At 36.6% G+C, this 18,126-nt stretch overlaps 2 protein-coding genes across 5 annotated transcripts in view; both read right to left on the bottom strand.

The window, feature by feature from the left end:
- Positions 1-7,254, bottom strand: part of Vta1 (vesicle trafficking 1) — a 54,781-nt gene extending 47,527 nt beyond the window's left edge. Inside the window, exon 1 of one of the 4 annotated variants that reach the window (XM_075948513.1) lies at positions 7,041-7,254. In XM_075948513.1, coding sequence (XP_075804628.1) covers positions 7,041-7,152 — 112 coding nt within the window. In that variant the 5' untranslated portion in view covers positions 7,153-7,254. Of the gene's footprint in view, positions 1-2,393; positions 2,413-5,473; positions 5,518-7,040 lie in introns of those variants that run through there. The other 3 variants (XM_075948532.1, XM_075948524.1, XM_075948528.1) reach the window with 3 other exon arrangements.
- A 7,981-nt stretch (positions 7,255-15,235) lies between these two features.
- Gje1 (gap junction protein epsilon 1) lies at positions 15,236-16,991 on the bottom strand. The gene is made up of 3 exons (XM_075959287.1): positions 16,953-16,991; positions 16,092-16,274; positions 15,236-15,631 (listed from the first exon to the last, which is right to left on the bottom strand). The coding sequence occupies exons 1-3, from the start codon at positions 16,989-16,991 to the stop codon at positions 15,236-15,238; spliced, it is 618 nt and encodes a 205-aa protein (XP_075815402.1).
- Between the last annotated feature and the right edge of the window lie 1,135 nt (positions 16,992-18,126).

The following is an 18,126-nucleotide window of genomic DNA, read 5'->3' as shown; positions in this document are numbered from 1 at the left end:
CAAACTGTCTAAAATAAATGCACATTATTTTGACTAATGTTTCTCAAAGGTGACAAAACAATACTATATGCTTCTAGAAGTAGGAAAAGTGTGTTTGGGGAATTTATGTGAGATTGTATGTGTTGGGAATCAAAATTGGGTGGTCATGTCTGTATGGTAGAGCTTTATGACTGAGCCATCTTCCCAACACCAGTATTTACTCAAAGATTTTGCATTTGTTGATGCAGTGTCTGGGAGGAAGTGTTGCCACCACTTACAACAGTCCTGACAACAAAAATCGTCCTTCCATGATTTCCAGCATTGTTTCTAAATAGAATCAATAATAAACTGAGTCTTAATAAACAAAAGCACCCACTCCTAAAAAAATAAAAGCAAAACAACAACAACAACAACAAAAAAAAAAACTTGTTAAGGCCCAGGGTAGAAAAACAAAAGTAATCATGACAGCTAAATGAAGATTGTTAGTAGAGGCAGGAACTTAACAACACATCTGTGAAAACCTATTATATATAATCCTGTGCTATTAAAAGTGGATGTGTGCTTTCACTTCTGAGCAGTCAAATGTAACTTTTATGAAAAGCAAACTTGATCAAAGAGGCTTAAATTACTTGGGATGACAAAAAAGGAAATGAAAGAAAGGTAAGGGGAGATATTTGGTTGCACAGGCTCCATTCAAACTTCAGTTTTTTTTTCCCCAGTGAAGAGTTTTATTTAAACAATGGAGAGCATTCAAATGATTCAAATGACCACATTTATAAAACAAAATACGGGTGTCCATATATGTGCACAAACAAAAGCAATGGAACTCTACAGCATACAGCAGGAGCTGAGCACACTGTGCATTACTGCTAACCTCTCGTGTCACAGTGTCCTAACAATAATAAAAGAATTCAGACAAAACTATGGTCCCAATATATCATTTAATTTCTGAAACTATAAAATTAACAAAATTCTTCCCATTGGTTTATCTAACTTAAAAATCCATTTTTCTGTGAGATTAAGAATAAATTAATAATAGACAATCTTTAATGCTAATTTCCAGTACTTTATCATCATTAGCACAGAAAGCCAATATTTTTGGTATTTAATTAAACATTTTTGCTTTCATGTGCTATTACATTATACATATCTTACTGAAACAGCTCAGTATATTTACAACTTCCTGAGGAACTATTTCATCTCTCCGTGATCACATAGACAAAGTCTCAAGAATGTGTTTCCATGGTCACTAAAGTTCTATGGCTTTACAATGCCACCCCCTAGAGGAGTCTTTAAAGTCAAATAGGAAAGTTTACACTTTTAGTCACAGTGAACTTAAATAGAGATCTTTCTCAGTTCAGCCTATAGCACCAAATCTGGCAGTGTCAAAATTTTTTCATTAGTAGAGACTCAAATATTTTCTGGTTTTACTGAAGAAAAGGGGGAGTAATAATAGAGACTCATTATTAATTATAAAAGTTTGGACTTCAGCTTAGGCTTTTGCTCAACTAGCTCTTATAACTTAAATTAACCCATATTTTTAATCTATGTTCTGCTCAAAGGCCCGTTACCTTGTCTCCATACTGTATGTCCTGCTTGCTTCCCTATGTCTCACTAGTGAAACCACCTTTCTTCTTCTCAGAGACCTCTCTGGCTGGAATTCCCACCTAATCTCTTCTGCCTAGCCATGGCCCATTCAGCTCTTTATTACGCCAAACCACAGCAATATATCTTCACATAGTGTACAAATATCCCACAACTATTTCCCTAACACTACTTCTTTTCTGAGACAAGTCCTCATGTAGCCCAGGTTGGTTTTGAACTCTTGATCCTCTTGCTTCTGTCATATGAGTATTAGGTTACAGATTTATGTCATGATGCTTAGCAAGCTTGAGAATAGAAAGATCTTCCTGCACTTAGCATTACCTACAGGACCAGACAGCAGTGTCCAAAATATTTCACATAGTGTCTGTTGTTTGTAGGACTAACATATTTTCTGGCTTTATTTGAGAAAAAAAGAAAAGGATCTACCTCATAATACTTCATGGAATTCTGATTAAAGCTGTTTCAGTATTTGTGAAAATTTCCTAATCACAAGTTCCTCCAAACTGGAACCACTAAATTATATACATGTACGTATGCATATATATGTAATATATTATATTTATTTCCATTTTCCCCAAAATGCCTTCTAAAACTTTGTACCAAACCTCTTAGCCATGTTGGTGATGATTTCAGTATACTTACCTACACTAAACTTAATCTTCACATTTTAAAAAAATGGTATTCATTTTAACTAACACTTATTACTGATTATCTTAGTCATCATCAAAAGCAGTTAGGACAGGAACTAAAATAGGGCAGGAACCTGGCAGCAGAGGTTGAAGCAGAGACCATGGAGGAGTGCTACTTACAGGCTTGCTCCTTAGGCTTATTCAGCCTGCCTTCTTATAGAATATAGGACCAGCAGCCCAGTGATGGCACCTCCCACATCAATCACAGACTCGTGGCTGCTAGGAGACAGAGGTGAGGTGGTGTAGAAAGTAAGGTACCACAACGAATGTAAAGTGCCTTTTTGTGTGCCGCAGAAACCATTTTATGTAATCTGAAATAATATGACGACTGTTTGCTATCGGGCAGCTCCGGCAAGAGTTAGGCCTCAAAAGCAAGCTCCTGGCAGGCTACTTCAGACTGGGGCCCAGCACAAGACAGGACCTGGTATGTTAATGCGCTGACCCCAAATTGGTGCTGAGGTGCTAGTGAATCAGTCTTGAGCTGTGAGCCCTGAGAACACAAAGCTACCAGCCAGCTAAATGATACAAAAACTGGAACTTTGGGAATGGACTCCAGGATCACACTGCTCCTGAGACATGGCTTCTCTATCTTCTGTGTTGATGTCCACTGGCAAGAGGGCTTGGGACTCATGTGTGGCCCTAGCCAAAGTGACCACTGAAATTCCAGCACTGTGGTTGTTGGGCCCATTTGCCAGCACTAGCAGTTGGTCTATGCTCTCCAGAACCTCCAGGACCTTCATCAGTGACATCCCCCCAGCCTGCACACCTGAAGGATGTCTTGGTGGATGTGGGTGGAGCCTGCAAACTTCTGAAGAGTTCTTGCAAGAGAGCGTTCTCCATTGGAACCCTACAGCAGCATATCTCCTAAAACAACTGTTCACCACTTGGGGGAGATTTCTATTATCTTTTATATTAGCTTGACAATATAAAGAAAGTTTGTATGAATAAAGCGAGCATATTTCCAAGACATGTCTTGTTTGGACATCCTATTGCCTTACAGTCCACGGGCCAACCATGCCCTCTGAAATGGATTCTTAGACTGCTATGTCTTGACTGTCATGGTAAACATAGGAATCTACACTGACAAAACTGTTTAGAACTAAGTGTGTAAACACATGAATAAATGCAAGCAAGACTTGGAAATCTGAGAAAACACTGGTGGACTGCACAAATCTCAATATTCTGGCCATGACATCACATGGCATTTTGTGGGACAACAGGCTTTCTCTGTACTATTTTTTATACCTGCTCATGGATCAAGAGCAGTTTCAAAAGAACAAAAGCTTAATTCAAAAAAATAAATGTTTTGATGCATGTGATCTCAGCATTCAGGAAGGAGAGAGGTAAGTGGATCTGAAAAAAAAAAACCCAACACAAACAACAGAACAAGATGAACTTATGGGACTGGTTCTTGAAGGACAGATTTTTCACTGTGGAGAATTTACTTTTTTGCTGTGACTATGCTAAATATTTTAAGCACGGGACACTAAACATCTTCATACTGCCTAGGAGGGACAAAAGATAATCTAGACAGTGTTGCAGCGCTCACTTCTGATTTTGAAAGGAAACAAAAGAGCAGCCATACTGGAAATGTAATAGAGCTAAGGGAGCTTGAAAATACAGGACTAGGAAAGTCCCTATTAGGTCCAGGATTCACTTATTTTGGGAAGTCACAGAACTAGTCAGGAATAAATATAACACACATGATATAGTTTGGATTTCATAGTCTTAGAAACTCCTAACTACAATGGTATCTGTACCTTGGACTAGATCCAAGTAAAGACATAGAGTTCTGTTTAATAAATACTTTGTACACTGCAACAACAGCAGAAAATTTTCTGTGCCTCTATCTGCTTCCCTGTGCAGGCATGTATAGAGGCAGGGATCAAGGTTGGCTGTTTTCCTCTGTTGCTTTCCACCTTATTTTCTGAGGTAAGATCTCTCATTGAACGTGCAGTTCATCCCGCTGGCCAGGCTGCCTGGCAGTAAGCTGCTGGCATCACCTGTCTCTCCTTCTCAGACTCACATTATCAGACCCTCTTATGCCCATGCTGGAGAGCGGAAGGAACTCAGCTCTCATGTGTGCAAAGCAAGCATCTCACCCACTGAGCCATCTCTCCAGCAGCCATCTCTCTAGCCTGGAAGATAAATTTATATGTTTCAATAGCTTGAAGCAAGAAACAATGTTGCTCAGTGTGAAATTTTCTACTTGTGCCATCATGTTGATATAAAAAGCTCTCGAAAAGTCAAAAAAAAAAAAAGCTTTTTGGATTTTAAATCATACAGAGTATGTGGGGGGCAACAAATCTAATTTAAAAGGTCCAAAGATAAGAAACTACCAAAACAGGCAAGGCAGATTTGAAAACAAACAAAATCCTGACCTGAAATAAAAAAATAAAAGTTGAACTTAACTCAATAGATGTGTTAAGCAACAGAATATGTGGAGGTTAAGACAGGTCTTAAGGAGTTACACAACATAACACAGATGATAAATGAAAGAAGAGAATTAAAAGGAAAAGGATAACATATATGTAATAAATACTTCACAATAGTTTAACAAAGAAGCATCAACAATGCAATTTTTTATAATTGATAAAAAATCCATTTACAGTCTTAAGAAACCAAATCCCAAGTGAGCACACAGAAGAAATCAAGGCCTAGAAAACTAGAATGTACCCTAGAAACTGATAGACAATTTATATTAGGTATTTTGGAAAAAGAACTTCCTGAAGAAAAACCAGGCCATGCACTGGAGAATATACCTGCAACACATGCAGCAACAAAGGATTAATATATATTATTAAGAAAGGACAGTTCAATAGAAGCATGGGCAAACAACAAAAAAGGCAGTTCAAAAGGAAACCACATGTGTAATTAGCATATGAATAGATGTTGACCCTCATTAAAACTCAGAGAATTGCAAATATCACTTCAAAGAGATGGCATCCACAGCCATGAAATTAGCAAAAATGAAACGCTCTAATAACACCAAATGTGAGTACATTAGTATGTTTCTACTATTCCTTAAACGCTGTATGGACATCATGCATTATCTTGTACATGGGTCCTATAACAAAAGCTGTACTACAGTCAAATGGACTTTGTCATAGAAATGCCCACTCAAGACTCTAGGGAGAGGGATTCCACTGAAACAGAAACAGTCATGAGAACCAGACAGCAGCAGGCTAAAAGGTCCCTACCAGGAAGGGGTGAGGACAAGAGTGGACTCTCACTTCAAGTTTACCTAAAAGGTGGTGTGATAAGGATCAATTTTAGGGGGCTATCATGGGAAACATCCTCTTAGGTCTTTTTTTTAATATGTATTATTATTTTTTACTTTTTATGTTTAAACAAAGGATGTCGGAAACACGGTTAGAACAAAGGGCAAGAATGAGCACAATGATACAGGAAGGAATCAATGCTAGGTAGTCACAGAGGTGCATAGTGATAGGTGCATGGACTGGCTTAGAGGGGAACAAAGGGCCCTGTTTCCCAGTTCAGAGACATTGCTTCTTTGTTCAGGAACTAGCCTCTCTCTGGCTCTAGCCCCTCTTTTAAACTTACCTCTGAGCCTTCAGACTTTTATTCTGTCTAGAGCTATATTCTTCCCCAAATGTCCATGAAGTACTGGCTTCAACTGTCGGCTCAGTGAAGGACCCTCTGAACAAAGAAAAATGAAATCCCCTCTCCACTAGTCTGGTACTTCTATTCCCGTTCCTGAGTACTCTTTAAGCAACCTACTCTCATTAGTTCTATGAACTTTTTTTTTTTTTGCAGTACCTAGGAATCTGGCACCAGATAAAGAGACTCAATAATTACATGCTGCATGAATGATGATTAAGACTTGGTTGAGAAGTTAAACGAGCAAGCATGGTGAAAATAATACTCCAGATGAAGTATGGTCATCTATGGCTTGGAGAAGAGATGACAATTCAGATCTCAAATCACGAGGAATTTGGTAACTATGGGGCTGGGGGGACGACACACAACACCCATGCACATTTGAGAAATGGGGTACATGTAGAGATGGGAAGGGATGACTGGGTCCAGATTTTTTCCTAACAATGTGCACAACAGAGGACGCTGAAACTCATATTGAGTTTCTCTATTCTGAACGTTGTTTAAAGGCTCAGAGTAGTACAGTCATTTCTTGCAACAAAGATGTGAACCTAAGATTAAAAATATAGTGTACACCAAACTACTAGCACTACCTATATCACCAACTCCAAAAGCCTGAACAAAGTTAGACCCGTTTTCCCTTCAGCGGTAGAGTATATACACCTCAAACTGGGAAACTTTGTTATTAAACTGCTCAGCTTTCAGGACCACAAAAGTCTTAATGGTGGGAAAGCAGCGTATGGAAAACAGACGTCAAGACCAGGTCAATTCAGGTTTCCAGTAGCAGACACACTCCGCTGGGCCGTTTGTAAACCCCAAAGCTGTCAGAATCAACCGGCACTTTCTGTTCTGTTTCCTATGAGTTTACCTTCCCGCCCATCTCTGGGACACCTATCTGCGTCTCACCGCGTCTCAACGGCTCGGTTACCCTGGCAGCTTTCGTGAAGACACAGAAAGCAGGGAAGAGTGTGCAGACTACTGAAGGGCTGGTGTAGGCAGTCCCGAGGCACTCGGGCAGGAGAGCCTGGGGACGCTAAGGTGCGTGGGGCTTCCCGGGGCGGGCCAGAGGTCAGGCTCAGGTCTAAAGCAGGGTGCGGGGCGGGACGGGCGGGCCTCGAGAACGGAGCGCGGCGCCACGGAGGGACTCACAGTAGTAGGCCACCACGGGGTCCCGCTTGTCATGCTCCTGAGCCGTTCTCAAATGATGCTGTATGCTCTTAAACTGCGCGGGCAACGGCGGCAACGGGGCCAGCGCGGCCATCTCCACTCCCGGAAGCGCCACTTCCTACTAGCCGGCCGCAAACACTTCCGCTTCCGCCTCCGAGCGGAGCAAATCCCACCCACTCTTCGTTGCTCAGCGGCTCGTCGGCTGGGCGGGACGGATGCGCGGAAGAGACAAACTTAGCTGCCGCGCTCAAGGCAGCTATAACGCGGATCCTGAGAGTCTTTGGTGTTACACACAGCAGCTGCGCTCTCTGCTGGTAAGAGAAAGAAGCGCTTTTTAAAAAATTTAATTTTGATTTTTTTTTTAAATTTTTAATTTTCTTTTTTTGATGTGGAACAAAAGGAAGGAGATGAAAGGGTAAAATAAGAAAGTAAAGTTTATTGACTTGGAGAAAGGAAAAGGCTTCCTATAACTTCCAGTTCCCCAATATTAATTTTGTATATATTAACCATCACATCCCTCCCTCCCTCCTTCTTTTTCTCTCTCTTCTTCCCTCCCTCTCTCTCTCTCTCCATCGTGTGTGTGTGTGTGTGTGTGTGTGTGTGTGTGTGTGTTGTCTAACTAAGTTGCCAAATCGGTCTTTGAACTTTATATCCAGAGATTCCCAGTTAGTAGCAATTACAGCCATATGCTAATTGATAGCTCACAGAGCTTTTGGGGTGAGTGGGTTTATTAATTTTAATAGAACAAATGATCACAAAATAAAATTTTATAAACATTCACCAAAAAGTACACATTGCAGCCTTTCTAGAAACAGTAGAGATAATGCAAACATGTATGTCAAGGAAGGTGGAATTGGAAGTAGCCGCTGCTCTTGGTTTAGAGGCTTTAAATTCTTGCCTGAGAAGTACTTGTTTAAATTAAAAATTTGCATATTCATGTGTTGGACTACATGGCCAACACTTTTCAAACTTGAAAGCTAAATACATAGAAATTAATGGAAATCGAATACTTGCTCTGATCTGGGTAGTATATTTTCATGAAATAATACTATGTAAGTTTATTATCCCCAGAAGATGAGGAACATTTGGGAAGTATTATCCAATTTTAATTCTTGTAAAAATAGAGTTCTGGTGATTTATTCAACACTTCTGACTCAGGTCATTTTAAATAATGCCTTACCTTTTCTTTCTACCAGCATTTTTTTGGGGGGGGCTCCTCTCCATCCCATAATAGCATCCATAGCATGCTTAAGGAAATGCATTTCATCTTTCGCATTTAATAACCTCTTTTTTTAAAAAAAAGCAATCTCCTTGATTTGTTTTTCTAGTGCAGGCAGTTATAGATTTACATTTCCCGCTAACTGCTGTCTTCTCTACATCCCAGAGTTCTGATAACTTGTGCTGTCATTTTCCTTGTGATCTAGTTGTTTTAAATTTTCTTCCTTGGTTTGTGTGATGATCTGCTGCTCCTTCTCAAGTGTACTGTTCAGTCTTTAAACATGTGTGTTGTTTCTGTGTTTTCTCTTGCGGGGGTTTCTAGTTTGATTCCTTTATTGTCTCACAAGATACAATGAATTATTTTAGTTCTCTCTAGACTGGCTTCATGACCTATAATATGTTCTATGATAGAAAAATTTCTATAGGATGAGCAGAAGAGTGTATATTTTGTATGTATTAGACAAAATTTTCTGTAGATAACTAATACATACAACTCGTCGGTGATGTAGTTAAACTGTAAACTTACTTTGTTGATGTCTATTTTGAAAGGCTTTTTTGAGGATAAAAACGGGGTATTGATATCTGGGGTGTTGATTATCTCAACATGTCTGACCTGTAATGCACATTACTGTTTAATGAAACCAGGGACCCAAGTATCCATTGAAATGATACTTGCTATATTTACATTTTTTAGATGATATTGATTGTGTCACTTGTAAGGACACTTCGTAGTGGTCTTATTAATTTTGTTTTGAAGTTAATTAGATATCAGATAGCTACACCAGCCTGGTTTGTTTCTATTTACTTAATAGTTATATTGTGGTTCTTTGAGGCTCAGTCTCAGTTTCTAGGTGATATTATCAGGGATTCATTTCTTAGAACAAATAGCTGTTAGATTCTTTTTTAAAGATTTAGAAAATGTCTATGTATGTGTTTGTTTTGTGACTGTGTGTGTGTGTGTGTGTGTGTATGTTTGACCACAGAGGTGAGAAGAGTGCTTTGGACCCCGGAATTAGAGGTTAGGTAGTTGTATACTGCCTGATACCTGTGCCTGGTGCTAAAGTCAAACTTTCTGGAAGAGCAGTACCTACTGAGTGATCTTTGCAAAGCTTAGATTTTATTTATTTTTAACACAGGCAGCTAGTCTCACCTTTTAGATGAGTTGAGGTGATTTGTGTTTCAGATTGTTGTGGAGGATTTGCTAACTTACATGTTAACTTTTACTTTCTGTTTTTCTGGTTAGTTGGGTCCTTTTCTATTTTCTTCTTCCCCTATTACGAATAGGGCTTTATGCTTGTTTTTTTTTTTTTTTTTGGCTTTATTGTAGGAGACTGCTTGTTTGTTTTTGGCTGCTCAGCCCTGAAATAACTACACAGAAATTGTAGTAATTAACCCTTATTTTATATTTTCCACAAGGCTCATGGCCTACTGGCAAAGTTCATCTGTCTCTGGCAGTGGCTACATGGCATTTCTTTGACTCTGTGTTCTTTCTGCAAGAATTCAGTATAGTTTTTCTGGCCTAGTTCTATTCTACCCTATCAACATGCCAAGGCAGTTTCTTTATTCACTAACGAATAAAAGCAACACATATACAGAAGGACTTCCCACATAATTTCCCCTTTTCTGTTTAAATGAAAAGGAAGGTTTTAACTTTAACACAGAACAATTACATATAACAAAACAGGTATTAAGCAAGAATTACAGTTACAGCATTTATATCTACTTTATCTTTTATTATAAATGAAGAAAGCTATAAATTTATCTATTCTTCAACTCTATCAAAGACTCCAGAAGGATAAAATATTGCCTAAGTTTACAGGAAGTGCCTTGTAAACAGCTTCCAACACTCTAGAATTGCCAGAGGTATCTTGCTACCTGGACAGTCACCCACAGTTCTTCTGTACCATGGGGCATCCATCTTCATTCTACAGGCCCATAGTATCCAGCAGACTTTCCCACAAAGCAGGAAATTTCAAAGAGAGTTCTGCCTATATTGGAAGTCCGCCAGTCACATTTTTCTGTGTCCTGCAGAATGTCTAGCAGAGTCTTTCATGAAGCAGGAACCCCAAAGAATCATCTCACCTTTAGGCAACTTCAGCAGTCATTTCTCTGCGGGTCCTGCATGTCCAGTTCATATGGTATAGCATCAAGGAGTTTAGGAAAGAGCAGTTTCTTGCCCAAACGGTGAAGAAACTCCATAAGGAGTCTCTTCGATGCCCATCTTCCTCTTGAAGTAACTGGTGCTGCCAGGGGCAGATGTGTCTAATTGCCATGAAATGTCCTAAGATCTAAAAGACAATATCAAATGCCATATTCTGTAGTCTTTGACAGATCTGAAGAATATCTATTCATCTGAAATACATCTCTGTATGTCTAGAAAACCTAACTAACATGACTACAAGCTTGACTATTATGTATGATTATCTATTAACCTATATTTCTTAATTATACACTACATTTTAAAATGAGCTGTACAAGCACAATACCTTAGTCAAGAGCAGAAATATACATATAACCAGATTGATCTTAAATCTGTTAACAATAAACTGAGATCCATACCAATGCAAATTTTTCATATCTATACCATATCCTCCTTTAACTGTAAACAAACACATATAAGCAATATTTGGGATGTAGTTTTCTCCAGTCTGCTTCCTGTTTTTTGTTGGGTGAAGTATTTTGGGGGGTTCATGGTGACCTTTCGGGGTTCTTGGTGCATCAAACCACATTAGTCTGGAATGGATCCATATGTTCTCCTCTTCTGTGGAAACAAAAGCAGAACCTCTTTTCCAAAGCAACATATCCTTAGACCCAAATTTTGAATTCAAGATACCTTTATGTTGGACTTAGGAGTTCATACAATGAAATGTCTCTCATAATGTAGCTCTTTACCAGTCAAAAAATTCAAAGAAAACACAATAATATACATAGTCCTTATTCTCTGTGTATATTCCATCTTTACATGGCTTATTTTTCTTACTCTATTACTTTTTCTACAAGTTTAATATTTATTTGATTATCTTTCCTCCTTCAATTTATGACTGTATGTACTCTTTTTATTGCATTTACTCTCTTTACTCTTTTTCTTCTCTCTCCCAAGCCTACATACATTTTATAAACATAGTGTGTCTCATTTAGATGTCTTTTATGTCTGAATCTGTCCGTATTAAGTATCTTTAATCCTTTTCTGACCAGGACAGCTTCTTAAAATGCTAGGCACTTCTTAAAATCCTAAGTGACAGTGTTACTAGGGCAAAAATGGCCCTGCCTGCTTTCTCCACCCAGGCCAATATGGTGGAAGTCTGTTCACTACCACTGAGACTGCCAGGTGTGAGCCATCCTTACCACCTCAACTCTGATAACCAGTGTGCCCATGCTGCCACCAAGTAACTTGCCGAACACTACCCACAAAATCCATTTAAATGCTTGGTCTCCTGAAAGACTCAGAGCCGTTCTTGCTGGTGAACTAGGAAGCCCCTGTATTGAAACAGTGTGGTTTTTGCTGCTATGGCTGAAATCTTCTTTTAAAAGAATTGTGCCTCTGCTTGCTTCTAGCAAACAGAGCCCACCTGAGAAAAGTGCTTAACTTTGTTCTTTTGTGTGTGTCTAGAATTCCTTTTATAGCTTTCTCAGGTTTTACGTGGATTTAGTTGACCACATTGGTACACCAATTTGTTGTTAGAGAGCCACTTGTTTGTTCCTGGCTGCTCAGACCCGAAATAACCACACAGAAACTATATTATTTTCAGTATTGTTTAGTCAATAGCTTAAGCTTATTTATGGCTAACTCCTATATCTTAAATTAACCCATCTCCATTAATCTGTGTATCGCCATGTAGCTGTGGCTTACTGGCAAAGTTTTGGCATGTTTGTCTCTGGCTGCAGCGCCATGGCTTCTCCTTGGCAAAGAAGGCGCCAGCATTCAGTTATCTTTCTCACCTACCTATATTCTGCTCTGCGCAGGCCTAAGACAGTTTCTTTACTAAACAGTGGTATTCAGAGCATACAGAGGGGAATCCCACATCATGGCTTATTGTACTTAAATAAAGGACTTTTTCCTTTTATGAAATTTATTCTATCATGTGTTTTTGTTTGTATTTTCAAATAAAATTTAGATTCTACTTGCAGGTATTCACAAAAATATTGAATTTATAGTTCTATGTGAGTCACCAAAAGTTCTAAGTGATTAAGGCTATCAACACAGTTATGTTTTATTTATCTAATTTAATTTCTTTCAGGATTATTGCATTATTTTTATTGTACCTATCTAGCAAATACTGTGTGAATTTTTCCAATGTGTTTCCTGATATTTTTAGTATATTATAAATGGAAATACTTTTGTAAATTTAGATATTTTACTGTTTTAAAGCATGGGGTTTTTGCATTTCATTATTATTTTAGGGTTTTTATGTTTTAGAATTTTCTGTGTACTGTTCATATAGATGATATTTCTTCTTTTCCAATCCTTGTATCTTTTATTTGGTTTTATTGAATTTACTCATGAGATTATCAAGAATACATCTATATTTATATCTATCTATCTATCTATCTATCTATCTATCTATCTATCTATCTATCTATCTGTTTTTCTCTTAGTGAACTACAATTCAAATTCAGCCCCAAACAGGAAAAGTGGAAATGCTTCTCTTTGTCCAAATTGTGGGGGAAATTGTTCATTCTTTTCAATATTATGGGGTATTTCCTAATATTACTTTATATTTTTTTAAAATTAAATTCAGATAATGTTCTTATTAAGTAAAATGTTCGGGTTTTTTATTTCATTAGAAATGACTGTTAAATTTAATCAAATGCTTTTATTAAGATGACTATGTGATTTCTTCTTTTAATACAGTTCAACTACATTAATTGTCTTTTAAGTGTTTGAATGATCTGTCACTTCCAGGATAAACTCAACCTGCACATATTCTATCTATACATACATAGTTGGATTATGTGTGCTAATATATTTTTTCTAGGAAATTTCAATAACAAAATTATGGTATGCTACTCTCTTTATACAAAATGGGAATATTTTCTACTTGTTCTGACACAATATTGCCCAGGAAGCTGGGAGGTTCTTTTGTCTTTCTTCCTAAAGAAATTTTGTAATTGTATCTCTTTCTTAAACATTTGGTGAATTTGACCAGAGAGGCCAGCTGGATCTGGAGTTTTCTTCAAGAAAAGGGCTTACACCTTAATTTATTTAATAAATTTAAGAATATTTATGGTTTGTGTATTTTATCAGTTTCTCTTGTCTTAGCAATAAGCATTTCAAAGAATTTCTTCATCCATCAAACTTAGTGTTACATTGTTCAAGTATCCTTTTGACTATGTTAATGTCCTATCACCTTTCATTTATTATAAGATTGATTTCTTCTTTTGTTCTTTATCATCTAAAACTGTATAACTAAAATGTTACTGGTTTTACTCAACTTTGAAATAATCAAAGTTTAATGCATTTTTGCTTAAATTTCATTTCATATTTCTATATTTCATGTTATTTGTATTCCTAGCCTATTTAATGATTTTAGCTAGTTGTTTTGCTAAATAAATAAATTTATAATTTTAATGGCAAATATAGGACTGCTATAGGCAGCCAACTTTGTTTTAATTCTTGTAATAAATTTCAATAAACTGTTTTCATTATTATTTGGTTTATACTACCTTTTAGCTTCTGATGCCAGTTCTTTCTTAGTCCATGGATTAATGTAAATTTATCAGTGATTTCTCAAATACGTAGACATTTTTCTCATCATCTTATTCTTTATTTTATTTACAATTTACTTGCATTATTTCAGGTCACCACTCTCTTGACTTATCGCTGCAGCACCCAACAACTTTGGGTACCAAGTTGTTTTGTTTTTAAATTTGACCTAGCAATGTAGTACATATGAAATAATGGGTCCTCAGAAGCTATTTGCTGAGTGGAACTAAGTTGGATTTTCTTCTATGCTTTTATGTGGCACAAGATTTAAATTCCTAATATGGAATTTGTAACATCAAACAGGCTAAATGGTGCTTAATAAAATCCACAATTTCAATATTTGATAGACTATACGTATGGTTCCTTACTAAAATACCAGCATAAAATAGTAGGACATAAATATTTTTAAATTACATTAGTGAGGACAGTTGTTTGGAAATAAAGACAAATAGAGTGCACTGATTTTCTGTAAAATTACCTACGGGATAATTTCAAAATCATTGAGGAATTATAATTCAATGTAAACACTTTAAATATGGAAGTTATACAAAATCAGGGTTTGAAGTTATACAACAGAAAACAAGGAAGCCATGCACAGTGTTATTTACAGCAGCTCTAATTTATTATTTAACTATCTCCATGATCATTTAATATTAAAATTTTTGGAAAACAATATATTGGGAAAACAAATAAGTTTACCATTAAAGATTCAGTTGTTCATTACCTCAGAGTTAGTGATAAAGCTATATAATGACTTTTAATTAATTATATTTTTTAATGTTTTTAAAATTATATTTTCCACAAATGCAAAGATAATTATGTCCTTAAAGTTTAAACTCTATAGTTTAATGGATAGAGAAGACCCAGATTCTAGTTTGGTTGAGTGACCTTCTGAACATAACATAACAACTCTGAACATCAATTTCCCAGTCTCTAGCAGAGGTAAGAAGTTTCTTTGGTCAAAAAATAATGCAATCATTTAAAATGTTGTTTATGAGAGAAGCTTTCAAAATCACTATTTTAAAAATGAATTATCATTAGTCTTATGTGTACATTGTCATAGAATAAGTGATAAAATAAAAATGGGAAATATTTGCTCAAAAACACCTAGTTTAGAACTTGTTATCTATTTATATTATACATAAACTACAGATACATCAAAATTTATAGAACATATGGAATTAAGATACTTAATGAGAAGACTAAACATAAAGATTGATAGGAATTATTGCATGACTTTAGGCAATCAACCATGTCATTGTTTAAATAGGAAGCACGATCTTCTGAATATGATCTCAAAAATCTCAGCAACACACAATACCATGGTGATTACAGTAAAGGTGTACATTGCAATGAGAAAAATAGTCTTTTCAAAGTGTTCTGGAACCATGCATTTTACAACATTTATTTTTTTACCAAGAGATTCAGCATCACACAAGTATAGAGGCTTCACCTGGAAGCCAAAGAGGTGAATCTGAAGCCAAAATGCCACCATCTCCAGGCTGATCCTTAACAAGACCGAGAGGATGTAATTCACAGTGTACACGGGCTTTTGAAGAATGCAATCTTGATTGATGTTTTTACATGCAGCATAAAGGTGGAAAATAGCTCCAGGAAGCAGGACAACCACTAGTTGTAATGCCCAGAACACCTAACGTATATCAGAACTATTTTAGTCAACTCAAATAAACATGTCACCAAAACACATGGAAAATTCACAGATTCAGAAAGGGCTAACCTAAAAATTCTAAGTTTCACAAATGCCTTATAAAAATGAAAATATAATAAACAAATGCAGTAGGGTTTACATACATCATTTATTTTCTAAGATTTTAGAACTCTAAACATATGGCAATTGGAAAACATGATCATATTTTACTATCACTGCCTACTCACTAATGATAATGATGAATTATCTGATTGAAATAGCTGCTTAATGTCTTTATGCTCAATATACCGATAAATAACAGATTACTGAATTTGAATGTACTTTTTACGGACCTCAAGTTACATTTTCTCAAAGATTCAGCCAATAAAAGAGTAATTCTCAAAACTATAGGAGAAAAAAAATCTATATGTGTCAATGTTTGCATCCACACTGGAACACTTACCTGGGGAGTTATTGGCCTGAACTGATTGTAACAGAACAGATTTATCTCTCTTTTGTCTGGCTCACAGCTGAAATGCAAAGCCTCGTTCCCGTAAACTGCAAAGCCCAGCACTCCAAGGAAGAACATCCTCACAGACCCAAAGAAGAGGGTGTGGAACTGGCCGACCACAGTTGGAGGTTTAACCTGTTGGTTTTGGAAGGGACAAACTGGATTGGAAAAGGAACATTTGGAAAGGAGATTTTGAAGGATATTTTTATGATCACATCAAAAAGTACTTTAAAATATTAAGGTCTGAGAAGCTTTGAAGTAAGACAGATGCTTTAGATTGTCAAATTGACTGTAGACCCTGCAAGAGTTCTGTGCTGCTTTACTCTTCAATTATAGAATGCAGTAGTCAAACCGGGCTCTATTGGCAACCAAACAGGGAAGTTTTGAAACGTTTTAAATAGCTTTCAATTCAATGAATATTTCTTTCTCATGTAATCTCTTTGAAATAAAACCAGAAATCTTACAATGTCTGATTGCCCCTATTGGAAGATTAGATTATAATACAATATTACTCTTAGGATAAACACTATCAAAATGACAGAACAGTATTTACTTAGCTTGTTTTTTTTTTTTGCTTTCCATACTTAATATTGAATTAAGAGTGTGAGCTACTTTAAAGCATCAATGGATAAAAGCATATCCAGGATTAATCTATCTATAATTTTAAATTCAGACTATTTTACAGCACATGGTTGTTATATGTTATTTTTCTTTGTAAATGTACAGTTAATTTTCCCATCAACACATATGCCAATGAGGTTAAAAATACACAGACAAAAATTTGTACAATTGAATTTCTTGTTTGTTACTTACACACCCTTCGTAGAAGTTCTTGATGTAGTTTAGAGACATTTTCCAGTAGATGTTATCTTGGCATCCCTGTGGGCTATTGTTAAACTATGTTGTTAGTTTGCTTTACATTCTCTCTTGACTTGTATAACAGAAACCACCTATCTCTGCAAATTTCTCTTCCCTCCTCCTGTTTCTTTCGTTTTTCCTCAGATCTCTGGGGCCCTAGTCAACTTTCCTGTCTCCATCTCCAAATAAAACAAAAAACAAAGAAACAAAAGCAGAGGGCATGTGGTCAATCTAATAATCCCTTGGCTTGCAAGATCAGCAAAGCCAACCAGTCAGTCAGCAAAGCAGGCTAGCAGACAGATGCCCTGAGCACTCAGGGGCCCTGCAATCTCTTGAGAGTTGTTTAGACGTAAATCGGCACACTGTGTACTCTGGATTGCTGTTTGGTATGTCCTAAAGCACATGGAAACACTACTGATATTTTCTAATTCACTTCCACAACATATTATTGCTAATTTCTAAGAGGTCTAAGAAATTGCAAACACGGATGTATGGTGATTATTCCAAACCTGAGTATTATTAGTGTGTTGTGATATGTATCTCTTTGCTGAATACTTGCAACAGACATAAAAAAGAGGCAATTAGGTTTCCTAAGGATTCATATGTGGGACAATAATCAAGATAAGACTAGGGTTTAGCATGAATCATAGCTATCTTTTCCTTTTGTCTTTTAGTAGAGACATTATCCAATAGATATTGTTATAGATACTGACGTCCAGCATGGACCTAGAAAGAGAAATAACTACTCCTACCTAAACCAATTGGTATTGGTCTATTCTCTGTAGATCAATAATAGCACACAGCCAATAATGGATCCTATCTATTCCCTTTACTCACCTTTCTTTCTCTTGTGATATCCTGAAGACTTGTCAAACTGTTTATCTTATCCAACAGTGGAGAAGCGATAATGTTATATATATAGTTGTAACCAATGGGCAAAGGCAGTGACATTCTTGAATAAGAGTGCTGTGTTAATAGGAACAACCAAAATGAGCAACTTAATGATTCCTTAAATAAAAAAATTCTCATATTCTTATCTCTTCAGAATCAGAGTATAGGTATACTTAACTTCCTTCCTAGAAAGAGAAGTGTAAAAGCTCTTACAATTATTTCTGTGAGAGGAATCTTG

This window comes from Microtus pennsylvanicus, chromosome 1, assembly GCF_037038515.1.
Source record: "Microtus pennsylvanicus isolate mMicPen1 chromosome 1, mMicPen1.hap1, whole genome shotgun sequence".
In the NCBI taxonomy this organism is placed as follows: domain Eukaryota; kingdom Metazoa; phylum Chordata; class Mammalia; order Rodentia; family Cricetidae; genus Microtus; species Microtus pennsylvanicus.
The sequence above is the reverse complement of the archived record's forward strand: the minus strand, read 5'-3'. Positions and strand labels throughout refer to the sequence as shown.

What these genes read in the sequence shown, in the direction of transcription:
- Gje1 (XM_075959287.1), bottom strand. Translation starts at nt 16,991, where the DNA reads ATGTCTCTAAACTACATCAAGAACTTCTACGAAGGGTGT. An exon ending in AGAACTTCTACGAAGGGTGT is followed by an intron (nt 16,275 to 16,952) that starts GTAAGTAACAAA and finishes CAAAACCAACAG; the next exon opens with GTTAAACCTCCAACTGTGGT. An exon ending in TCAGGCCAATAACTCCCCAG is followed by an intron (nt 15,632 to 16,091) that starts GTAAGTGTTCCA and finishes GATATACGTTAG; the next exon opens with GTGTTCTGGGCATTACAACT.